This window comes from Protopterus annectens, chromosome 2.part0 (assembly GCF_019279795.1).
Source record: "Protopterus annectens isolate FY-2018-M chromosome 2.part0, PAN1.0, whole genome shotgun sequence".
Classification (NCBI taxonomy): Eukaryota; Metazoa; Chordata; order Ceratodontiformes; family Protopteridae; genus Protopterus; species Protopterus annectens.
The window spans coordinates 208108952-208121252 of record NC_056728.1 but is presented as its reverse complement, the minus strand read 5'-3'; the positions used below and the strand labels follow the sequence as shown (position 1 = coordinate 208121252).

Genomic DNA, 12301 nt, shown 5'->3' with positions numbered 1-12301 from the left:
TCTTCAAATAAAAGCTAAGTACCCCATTGGGAAATGTTTTCTTGCTCTTTACCAGTGTCAATAAAAGTTAATAATTACATTACTTGTGGGAAGCAAATACCTCAAAGATTTTCATTTGTACTGTATTCCTTGCCTAGGCCCTGATCACGACGTACCTTGCTGTCGGTTTTGTGCTTAATTTAATCAGCGCACTATCCGTCGTCTGTACATTTTTGCCTCTAAATATTTCAGTTCTCGGTTTAATTATCCAGAAATGACGTCGGTTAGCCATCCCGACTACCAGAATACTGAAAAAACGCAAATAAAGACAGGCTGTTGAGGTCCAAAAATGCAGACGCTTCTCCTAAGCCAGTCGCCAGTAGTCAGTGAGGTGCTTTTGCAGCCCCTCATACCTGCTACTTCTGATTCACAGGCCTCTACTGAGACCCATTCGGAGTCTGGCATGCCGCGAGATGCTTCACCTATGGAACCCGCAGATGTTTCTACCTTGGATAGGTCCGGAGCCGCTGTGCAGGCACCGGCTTCTGAGGGTGTATTCAGGCCTACAGACTTGCATATTATACTGACTCCACCTTCAATCCTAAGGCCTAAATCTCGATCTGTGTCTAAAAAAGCGATGCCCGAGCCACATGTTCAGGCCCTTATGCCTAAAAAACAAATGATCAAAATGGCTGAAGATTTAATTACTGTAATCAGGGGTAGTCAACCCCCTCCTTTCTAAGAGGCCTAGGGCTGAGCTTGACTATGAATCTTTTGAACAGGACTCTTTCTTCTGACTCTTCCAATGACCTGGATTTGTCCATACCTACTTATGAGGATTCTGATGCAGAGGATTCCATTCCCTCTGCAGACCCCCCCCCCCCCCGAGGACTTTTCTTTTGGGGAAACTTTACATACCTTAAGGGAACATTTCCACTGGGAAAGTCAGGAATTTTCTGAATCCAAAAAGAGGCTCTGGGATTTCCTTCTTCCTAAGTATAGGCCTTTGGCTGTATCTCCTGTACTAGACATTGTTGTGTTTTCGGAATCCGGTATGGCCCCTGATTCCCTGCCTCCGGCTCCTAGTAAACCAGACAAGATACTACAGGGTTCCTGAGTCCCACAAGTTCTTTTTCAAAAGTCCTGTTGCGGATCCAGAAACCATTTGTCAGGGCCCCAAGGGCATTAAGGCTCCTACTGCTAAAAATCCTACCCCTTCTGATAGAGACTCCAGGGTGCTGGATAGATGGGGTAAAAAGGTTTATACTTCTGCAACCTTGGCAATCAGATCTTTAAACGTCAATTTCATATGCTAAAATATCAGCAGCATATCATGGGACTGCAAGTTGCAAACATACCTTGCAATGTGGTTTTGATTCTTTAGAGGTCTCCTGCAGGGCTGTTGTTACTGAGTCTGTGCTTAGAAGGCATGCTTGGCTTAAGGAGTTGGATGCTCCTTTGCATCAGGACCGTCTGTTTTGGCAGTAAGGCTGAAGAAGTTCTAAAAAAGATGGAAGATAAAGCTAAATCTATGCAAACTGTGAAAGATTTCTTACAAGTGCAACCTCAAAGATTTAGTAGGCACTGGCCTACTAAGAACTGGTCCTTTCCATCTCCTTCCAGATCCACTCAACCCAAACCCAGACATACCAAAAGCCCCAGGTATCAGTCCCATGGGGACCCTCAGAACTAAGCAACGGGGTGCTTCCACTTCCAAATCTGGAAATAACAAGACACACCCTATGGTAAACGGTCTCAATGACTTTCCTTTAAAATTACCAAGCACTTACCTCTCAGCCGCCCCTTTGGGGGGGAAAATTGCTCTTCATGCAAAAAACTGGCAGCTTATAACCCAGGACAAATGGGTTTTAAATATAGCATTCCGGAGATACAGATTTCATTTCCACACATTGCCAACTCCAAACGGGTGGCCAGACCTGCCCCAAATCAGTGGGTAGAGGCTCAGAAACAAGTACTTTCCCTCTTAAACATGGGGGGCTATTCAACCGGTGTCAGAAGAGGAAAAGGGACAAGGTTTCTATTCCAGGCTTTTCCTGGTACCCAGAAAAGACGAATCATGGCGTCCAATTCTGGACATGTCTACTCTAAGCACCTTTCTGGACATTCCAAAATTTAAGATGCTGACTCTTCACCAGTTACTTCCTATGCTAGGCAAGGATGCCTGGTTGGCAACTCTATTTTTAAAAGAGGCTTACCTGCATATCCCAATCAAGGAATTTTGCAGAAGATACCTATGCTTCAAAGCAGGCTACTTGCATTATCAGTTCTTTGCACTGTCCTGTGTTTTGTCTACTGCACCCAGGGTATTCACAGAGTGCCTGGCTCCAGTAATTGCATTTTGCAGGCAAAGACCTATTCAGATATATCCATACCTGGATGATTGTCTAATTCAGGCAGAAAACCAGGCCATTCTTCTAAATCATCTGGCGTTTGTAAAAAGGGTTCTAACTTGTCTAGGGTACACCATAAACGAAAAGAAATTACAACTGGTACCCTCTCAAAAAATTACATTCCAGGGTGCAAGCTTGAGTACAACTGCCCATATGGCTTTCCTTACGCCAGAAAAGCAAATTCATTTGGTGACTTACTTCAAACAGGTGGTCACAAAAACCATGCTATCTGCAAGACAAATACTGCAAGCGTTGGGGTTCATGGCCTCCTGCATTCTTTTAATTCCATATGCAAGACTGCACATGAGGAAACTTCATTGGTACTTAAAAAGTTTATGGAGTCAACATTGTCACAGCCTGGAGACAATGATTCCTATCATACCTTGCCTACGCCTAGAGTTCCTATGGTGGGCAGAGGCCTGCCACCAAAACAAGGGAATGCTATTCACACCACTCCTTCAGCCCAAACCCTAACTATATAGACACAGACTATTCATGGGGGGCTCATCTGGCAGGGAAGTGCATTCAGGGCAAATGGAGCCCAAATCAAATGCACCTTCATATCAATCAAAAAGAAGTGCTAGCTGTACAGAATGCTCTGACAGCCTTCAAGGACTACCTTCATCCAGGGCAACTATAATGGTAGACGGACAGCACCATGGTTATGTGGTACATAAACAAGCAGGGGGAGTACACATTCCTACTCTCTCTGCAGACTAGCCGTGGTATTGTGGAACACTGCCTTGAGCTACCAAGTAGAACTACTAGCTCAATTTCTGCCAGGAAAGCTGAGTATTCTGGCAGATGAGCTAAGCAGAAATCTCATGGACCCACATGAATGGAGACTGGAACCATGGATTTTCAATATTTTTACAAGCAAATAGGAGAGCCCAGACATAGATCTTTTGGCTTCACCCCAGAACTACCAGTTGGACAAATTTTGCACAAGAACTCCTCACAAAAAAGCCTGGTAAGTGGATGCTCTGTCCTTCAGCTGGAAAAATCCATCAGTCTATGCCTTTCCCCCTCTGCCTCTGCTCTCCAAAGTTATGCTAAAAGTGAAACAGGACAAACCAAGAATGATTTTTGATTGCTCCAGACTGGCCACGCCAACACTGGTACCCACTCCTGCACAGTGTCACAAATTTCTCCATGGCACCTGCCTCAGACACCTTCCTTACTGTCTCAGCAGGAGAACCAAATTCTGCACTCTCCGCTCCAAACATTAAATCTTGCAGCTTGGCTTATCACTTAAATTCCCCCTTAGCATCCCTCAGCAAACCTGTGATGGATGTAATTTTGGAGGCAAGAAGACCTAGTACTAGAAAATCTTATGCTGACAAATAGAAATGATTCTGTGCCTGGAATCAATTTCAAGGGATGAGCACAGCATCGCCCAATTTACGTCAGATTTTGCAATACTTAACTTAGATGCTTCAAAAGTACCTGTCTTTTTCTTCCATTAAAATCCATGCCTCAGCCATTTCAGCTCATTACAACACAGAAACCCCCCTCTTCTCTCATCCTCTGCTCAAGCAGTATCTGAGAGAGGCCAGAAAGTTAAGACCACCCAAGAGAACTCCACCCCCTGCCTGAGACCTTAACTTTGTATTGGAGAAACTCGCTCTACTTCCTTTCAAGCCAGCTGCTACTACAGACTTAAAACTTCTTTCTTGGAAAACAACCTTCCTTTTAGCAATCACTTCAGCTAGGATATCTGAATTACAAACCCTTATGGCAGCGGAACCTTTCATAATCTTTCATGCAGACAGGGTGTCACTCAGGACAAACCCATCCCTCATGCCCAAGGTGGTACCCAGTGTGGCTCTTAATCAGTCCATTCATTTGCCAACTTTCTTTCCCAATCCACAGAACAAGGGGGAACGGATTCTGCATTCATTGGATGTGCACAGACATCTTGGATTCTACTTGGACAGGACTAAATCTCGAAGAAAATCTGAACAACTGCTGGTAGCATTTGCTGCAGGGGCAGAGGGGAAGGCTATTTCAAAACCATTTCTAAATGGATAAGCCATTGCATTCATTTCTGCTATAAGCACCATGGAAAACCCATCCCCCAGGGGATCAGATCTAATTCCACTAGGGCTGCATCTACTTCTGCAGCCTTTCTCCGAGGTGTTCCTACCAGGGATATTCTAAAAGCTGCTACCTGGAGTTCAGTTCATACTTTCACCAAGCATTATCACTTACCAATTTTCTCTAAATCCAGAGCTGGCTTTGCCACTGCTGTTTTGCAGGGCCTTATAGCTTGTCTTAATGCTGTATAAATCCATCCTCCCAACCATAGCTTTGGGAATCTACCCAAATGTAATGACTGCAACAGTGAAACATGAAGAACCTAGTACAGTTGTGTACACTTACCATCAATGTAGATGTTCAAGTGTATTCACTGCTGCAGTCCTGGTTACCCTCCCGCCAGCCCCCTGCTTTTCTCTTACTGTACCTCTCCTTTCCTTTACTATGCATAAAAGCCTTTTTGGTGTATTTGCTTTTGGTTTGAGGTATAGTTTTGTGTTTTTATTTTGCTCTCCATTTGGGAGGCACCTGACATCTGGGGCAAGAAAAACTGATGTAATGGAGTTGGCTGCATGTTTTGTACCCCTGACTACCTGACTTCATGGAAGAAGGGACAGCAACCGACGCAGGACCCAAGACTGTTAATCAGGCCGACTGAGGGCAACCTGCCAGCAGATTACCCAAATGTAATTACTGCAACAGTGAATACACTCTAACATCTACATTTATGGTAAGTGTACACAACTATATATTTTTTTTTTTTTTTAATTCTAACTTAAGCATTTCTGTTCTTGTACATTTCTATTTACAATTTTATGCAATCCTTAGTACTTCGTTATGTTTGGGTCTTGAATGTCTGAGACTAAAATGTTTAAACAACTGATGATGTTTATGATACCTCAACGTTTTTGCTATTCACCTTCACTTGTTAGTTTTACTTTATGGCAGCAGGATACAATCATGAATGCGCAGAAGAGACATGTACGTTTTAATGTTAACTCATGTCTGCTATTCTCTGTCAGATGTACATGTTAAAGTTTTATGTATTCAAAAATTTAGTTAGGTTAACTCTTTTTTTTTTTCCCCCTCTCTCTGCTTACTTGTTGCAGAAAACATAACCTCCCTAGAAGGTGATGCAATCAATAGGGAACGTGCCAACAGTTTCAAGAGCCCTCGCACACAGGACCTTACAGCCAAACTTCGGAAATGCGTGGAGCAAGGAGATGAAACTGTATTTCTGGAGCTGGTGCACAGTAACCCTCGATATCTGATTGGCTCTGGAGACAACCCAACTGTTGTTCAAGTAAGCATTCTGTCCGATGGCAGCAAAGAGTGTTATCTTACCAGTTATTAGAGAACACTACAATGATGATGTGGAGTTCTGTAGTTAGTCTGCTTGGTTCCAATAATTTTTTGTGGTCAGTACACTTAAGTAGTGCTTTATGTTGCTCAATGCTATATGGTCTGTAGAAAATGGAACAGTACTATTGGTGGTGTCTTTTCAGTCAGTGGTTATTCAAGTTCTTTCTTCATGGGGATCTTTGCAGTGGGTTGGTAACTTTTTTTTTTTTGCTGTTGAAAAAAAAATATAATGTCCATATATGTATGTGTATATGTATGTGTGTGTATGTGTATATAGATATATATATATATATAGAGATATATATATATATGTATATATATATATATATATATATATGTATGTAAATATAAATATATATGTATAAATATATGTATGTATATATATATATATATATATATATATATATATATATGTGTGTATATAAATATATATATATGTATGTATATATATATATATATATATATATATATATATATCCAGAAAAGACAGATCTTGCTATACTATCCTGGACCTCTGTATTCTAAACACCTTTTTGGTAATACCAAAATTCAAAATGCTAACACTTCAACAGCTGCTTCCTGTGCTAGGCAAAGATGCCTGGTTGGCAACCTTAGATTTAAAGGAAGCTTACCTGCACATTCCAATAAGGGAATCATGCAGGAAATGCCTACGCTTCAGGGCAGGCTCCATGCATCAGTTCTCTGCACTTCCCTTTGGCTTATCTACTGCGCCCAGGGTATTCACAGTGTCTAGCACCAGCCATTGCATTTTGCAGGCAGAGAAATTTTCAGATGTACCCATACTTGGACGATTATCTGATTTCAGGCAGAAAGCCAGGAATTGCTATTAAAGTATCTGGCATTTGTAAAGAAACCTCTAACCTCACTGGGGTACACCATAAACGAAAAGACATCTCATCTAGTACCCTGCCAACAGATTTTATTCCTGGGAGCAAGCTTGAACACAACTTACCAGATTGCTTTCCTCACTCTAGAGAAACAAGTTTATTTGACAACCTACTTCAAACTACTGGCCACAAAGACCCAGCTATCTGCAAGGAAAATTCTGCAAGCCCTGGGGTTCATGGCCTCTTGCATTCTACTAATTCCATATGCAAGACTGCATATGAGGAAACTACAGTGGTATCTAAAAAACCTATGGTGTCAGCATTCTCAGGGCCTGGAATCAATTATTCCTATCATTCCTTGTATAAAGACAGAGCTCCTTTGGTGGGCAGAGGCCTGCTACCGCAACAAGGGGCTCCCTTTCACTCTACCCCCTGCTGCCCAAACCCTAACAACAGACTCATCAGACTATGCATGGGGGGCTCACTTGGCACCTGCATATCAGCCAAAAAGAAATGTTAGCTGTATGGAATTCCCTGACAGCCTTCAAAGACCACATTCTTCCAGGATAATTTTTGGTAAAGACAGACAACAACACAGTTATGTGGTACATAAACAAGCAGGGGGGAAACCACTCTGTACCCTCTCTGCAGACTAGCCATGGCTCTGTGGAACACAGCCTTGAGCTGCCAAGTGCACCTACAGGCTCAATTCCTGCCAGGCAAGTTAAATCCTCTGGCAGACTACCTAAGCAGAAATCTCATGGACCCACATGAATGGAAACTAGAACCAAAGATATTCAAACTGAGGAACAAATGGGGGACTCCAGAGATGGACCTGTTTGCCTCCTTTCAGAACTACCAATTGGACAAATTCTGCATAAGGACTTCCACAGTCAAGCTTGGAAAGTGGATGCCATGTCCTTTACCTGGGAAAGCCTCTCCCTTTCTGCCTCTCCTCTCGAAGATTCTGCAAATGATCCAACAGGACAAGCCAAGGACAGTACTGATTGCACCAGACTGGCCACGCCAGCACTGGTACTCCCTCTTGCTCAGTATGACACTGCTGGAACCATGGCACCTGCTTCAGACCCCTTCCCTGCTGTCCCAGCAGGCAGGCCAGATTCTGCACCCTCAGCTTCAAACCCTGAACCTTGCAGCCTGGCTATTTCCTTGAGCTCTCCAATAGCATCCCTCAGTAAGCAGGTGCTAGATGTCATTCTGGAGGCAAGGAGGCCTAGTACTATAAAGTCCTATACTGAAGAGTGGAAGAGATACTGTTCCTGGAGCCAGACTCCGGAGATGAGCACAACGGTGCCCAGCTTACCTCATATACTTCAGTACTTAACAGAAATGCTCCACAAGGGCCTAACCTTCTCGTCAATTAAAATTCATGCCTCTGCCATTTCAGCACATTATAATACTGAACCACCCCTCTTCTCTCACCCCCCCTGCTAAAGCAATTCCTCAGAGGGCCCAAGAGTTTAAGACCCCCCCCCCAGGAGAGCCCCTTCTCCAGCCTGGGACCTTAACTTTATATTGGAAAAGCTCACTCTCCCTCCTTTTGAGCCAGCAGCAACTGCAGAGTTGAAATTCCTTTCTTTGAAAACAGCCTTCCTTCTAGCCATCACTTCAGCAAGAAGAGTGAATTACAGGCCTTCATGGCAGTGGAGCCCTTCATTATCTTCCATGCAGACAGGATTTTCCCTCAGGACCAATCCTTCCCTTATGTCTAAGGTGGTGTCTGGTGTTGCCCTAAATCAGTCCATTCATTTGCCTACCTTTTTCCCGAATCCACAAAACTAAGGAGAATGAATACTGCACTCTTTGGACGTGTAGAGACAACTTAGAATATCTGAACAGTTGCTAGGTGACTTTGCTGCAGGGGCAGAGGGGAAGGCCATTTCAAAGCAAACCATTTCCAAATGGATAGCCCATTGCATTAATTTTTGCTATAAGCATAGTGGAAAACCTACCGCACAAGGAGATGATATCACATTTCACCAGGGCTACATCTACCTCTACAGCCTTTCTGAGAGGAGTCCCTACCAGGGACATCCTAGACGCTGCTAGCTGGAGCTTTGTACATACCTTCACCAAGCGTTACCACATGCCTATTTTTTCTAAATCCTGGTTTTGCCCCTGCAGTCCTGCAGGGCTTAATAGTGGCCCTAATGCTCTAACTTCCTCCTCCCTTCCTTAGCTTTGGGAATCAACCCAAATGTGATGACTGCAGCAGTGAAACATGAAGAACATAGTACAGTTGCGTACACTTAACATAAATGTAGATGTTAGAGTGTATTTACTGTTGCAGTCCTGGTTACCCTCCCTCCAGCTGCCTGACTTCTCTTGGCTCTACTGATCTTTCTTGTATGGTGTATTTAAGCTTTCTGGTGTATTTGCTTTTTGATGGAGGTGTACCATAGCATATAATTGCTTCCCATTGTGGGGGAAACTGATATCTGGGGCAAGAAAAACTGATGTAATGGCATCGGTTGCATGTTTTATACCCCTGACGTCATGGAAGAAGAGACAGCATCCAACGCAGGAATCCAAGACACTGGTATTCATGCAGGCTGAGTGCTACCTACAGGTAGATAACCCAAATGTGATGACTGCAACAGTGAATGCACTCTAACATGTACATTTATGTTGTGTATGCAACTGTACTTTCTGCCATCCCCCTCCCACCAAAGGAAATGTGAGCTTCTCCTTTCTCCCAAATTCCAGCTCCATCAGGTACTTGAGTTGCTAATCTAAATTGTGTCATCGGAGTTGTAGTTTGGGCTTTATCCCCCTACACTAGTGGAGTTGGGACAGTTAAGTTGCTGACATTTCCATAAGTAGAATATATTAGCAGATGTTAAGTTGTCTATCTCGCCTTCATTCTTGCTGCTTGGGTTCGGAGCCAATCCTCTACTCCGACTCGGCCATCTTCAAAAGCTCGAGAGCTGCTTACTGGCTCGAGGCCCCCCCTATATCCCATGATGCCTGGTGCTAGATACCCAGATCTCGTTTGCTGCTTCTGCTGCGAGGCTGTTCTACTGGCTCAGGTCATATAAAACTTTGTTGTATTTTTCTTGTCAAAACTGCTATTTAGTGTAGATTTAGTCATTTAGACTGTTGTATTGTAGCTAGTTTTCTTTAGATCCCGATTACTTATCCCAAAGAAACTCGTTTAAGTTAAGAGTTCCCCCTCTCCCCTTTCTCTCCCTTTCCTTACCTCAGAAAGGTTTTCCGTTTAAGTTAGAGGATTACTTTTTTCTCTCTCTCTCCTCTTAAAAAAAAAAACATATCCTTTATTATCACTGTTCGTGTTTAGTGGTAGGTAAATATAGTTTTGCTTGCAGTAGTACTTGTAGTTTGGTTGTGGTAACTGGTAGGGTGTAATTCTTAGTGGCTAGTTACTTTAACCTTTTCTGTGTGTTTCTTGTCCTTGGTTTCCTCCAGGATGTCCAAGGATCCTAAACCATCCGGATTCATGAAGTGTGACTCATGCTGTCAGAAGATGACTCTGACAGATGGTCACACTTATTGTGTTTGTTGTCTGGGCGCCATGCATTTGCAGGACTCTTGCTCGATTTGCCATGCTTTCAGTCCAAGAGTCCTGCAGGAGCGCAAAAACAAATTGATCCTGAGGGGTTTGCTTAAACCCCAAGATTCACCAGCGAAGGCTCAGCCCGTGAAATCTTCCAGGCCACCTAAACCTTCAGCTCTCAGTTTGGAGCCGTCGTTGGGTGAAGCCATACAATCTGTCTCGGCTCCGGCTGGAACCGAGGTTCCTCCCTCCCAGTCAGCTCCGACACGTTCTTTGGAGCTGTCTGAGAGTCGGAAAAGATCCAGGTCTCCTTCTCTGGAGTCGCCTCTTCTCCATTCAGAGTGTAGTCATCGCTCATCCCACTCTTCTCGGTCCTCTAGACTTTCGGACCATGACTTGGAAAGAGTGGTCAGTAGGCTGTTAAAATTGCCGGCCCTAGCCAGAATGTCCAGCCGCCCTCATCAGGTGTCGGCTCCGTCCACAGCTTTAGATATTCCTCCTCCGACTCATCCCTTGAGCTCGGAGCTGGAGTTCATTGGGGTTCAAGTTGTGGAACTGTCGGCTCAGATACCCTCTCCTTCGGTTACGTCGTTGGCTCCGATCTTTGGTACCTTCCCTGGAGGGATCTGGGTGCCAAGACTCCCTCGTCGGCTCCAAGGGGGCGAGTGGCATCGGACCCTTGTCTGACCCCACTCTCCCTCCTCGGGGCTTCGGCACAGGTGAGCTCGGCTCCCACATCTGCCCCGGAGCCGTCCCCCTCGGTGCGGGGAAGGGTTCTGGTTTCTTCCGAACCGGAGCCCTCTCTGCGTCCGGGCAGGGACGCCTTTGAGGTGATGAGTGTACTAGCCCCAGAGTCAGTCCCACGATCGACCCCATCGGCTCCTCCCCCTAGGGTGCCTGCGGCAGCCTCTGCCCCTCTTCTAGACCCCAAGCATGGGGATCCAGCTCTCTAGGACACCCCCTTGGGTGTAACCTCCTCTAACGAGGCATCCCCTGATCATTCAGAGGAGCCACCTCGCAAGAGGAAATGCAAGAGGAAGCATGTTGACTCCCCCGAGTCTATCGCATCAGATACCAACTTAGAGGAGTCAGAAGAGTCCCCAAGATCCCCCTCTGAAGATGCCTCCTTCTCAGACATCCTTGAGATGCTTAGGCAGAGGGGGAACTGGACTGCCCTAAGCCCTTCCGAGGATGAGTCTGTATTCCTGGATGCGTTTGGATCCTGACCTTCCACCTCCTGGGTGTCTCTGCCTTTCGACCCACTGATGTCTGTGGTGGCTCGGAAGGCGTGGACGGCTCCAGACACAGTGGAACTGACTCCTAGAAGACCTGCCAAATTCATTACTGCACTGCAGGACAAAGTTCTTGACCAAAGGTGTCCCCATTGATGCCATGGTGGTAGCAGCAGCCACAAAGGAGTAGGCTGAAACTTCTTCATCTGTCCATCCCCCTAACAAGGAGTCCAAGACGATGGACAGATATGGGAAGCAGATGTTCTCTTTAGTGACCTTTTCCATGCTGTCCCTGAATTACCTGTGTCACTTTACCCGTCTTCAGAGGGATCTCCTGAAAGAGCTTGGAGATGCCCTCCAAGATCCATCAGCTGAGGGGGCCCAGGCTTAGGCAGCCTCCCACCTGGTGACTCTTAATTCAGTGGTAAACTCCTCCATGAGGCTCATTTCGTATGCTGCCGATGGTGCGAGTAGAGCCACAGGCACAGGCGTGGCCCTAAGGAGGCGGCTATGTAACTTTGCGGAACCTTTCAGAGAGTCTTTCACAAACACCCCTTTCAATGGTTCCTCTCTCTTTGAATCACAGGTGAAAGATACTATTACCAGGTGTGAGCTGGAAGGCAAGACTCTCTCTGCCATAGGAGTCTGTTTTTCCACTCCTTCCAGACCATATCCTAAGGGTCAGAAAAGTGGAAAGATGTGGTTCCGGAAATCCCAAGGAGCCTTACCGGACACACGTGGTGAGTTCCCATCCAGGGGCAGAGGAGGGAACAGTAACAGACGCCGCCCTCGTGGCAGAGGGGGTCTGCAAAATCAGGGCAGCAGAGACTCTTTCTCTGAGAAGCCCTTCCAGCATCCCTGAAGGGTTGCCCGGCTGCCCACCTCTGGAGGCAGTCG

The 12301-nt window shown here is 45.4% G+C and overlaps 1 protein-coding gene across 1 annotated transcript in view; it reads left to right on the top strand.

Annotated features, from left to right (window-relative positions):
- Positions 1 to 12301, top strand: part of LOC122792717 (ankyrin repeat and LEM domain-containing protein 2-like) — a 227586-nt gene that overhangs the window by 121024 nt on the left and 94261 nt on the right. The window contains exon 4 of the mRNA XM_044060301.1: positions 5537 to 5730. Coding sequence (XP_043916236.1) covers positions 5537 to 5730 — 194 coding nt within the window. The remainder of the gene's footprint in view (positions 1 to 5536; positions 5731 to 12301) is intronic.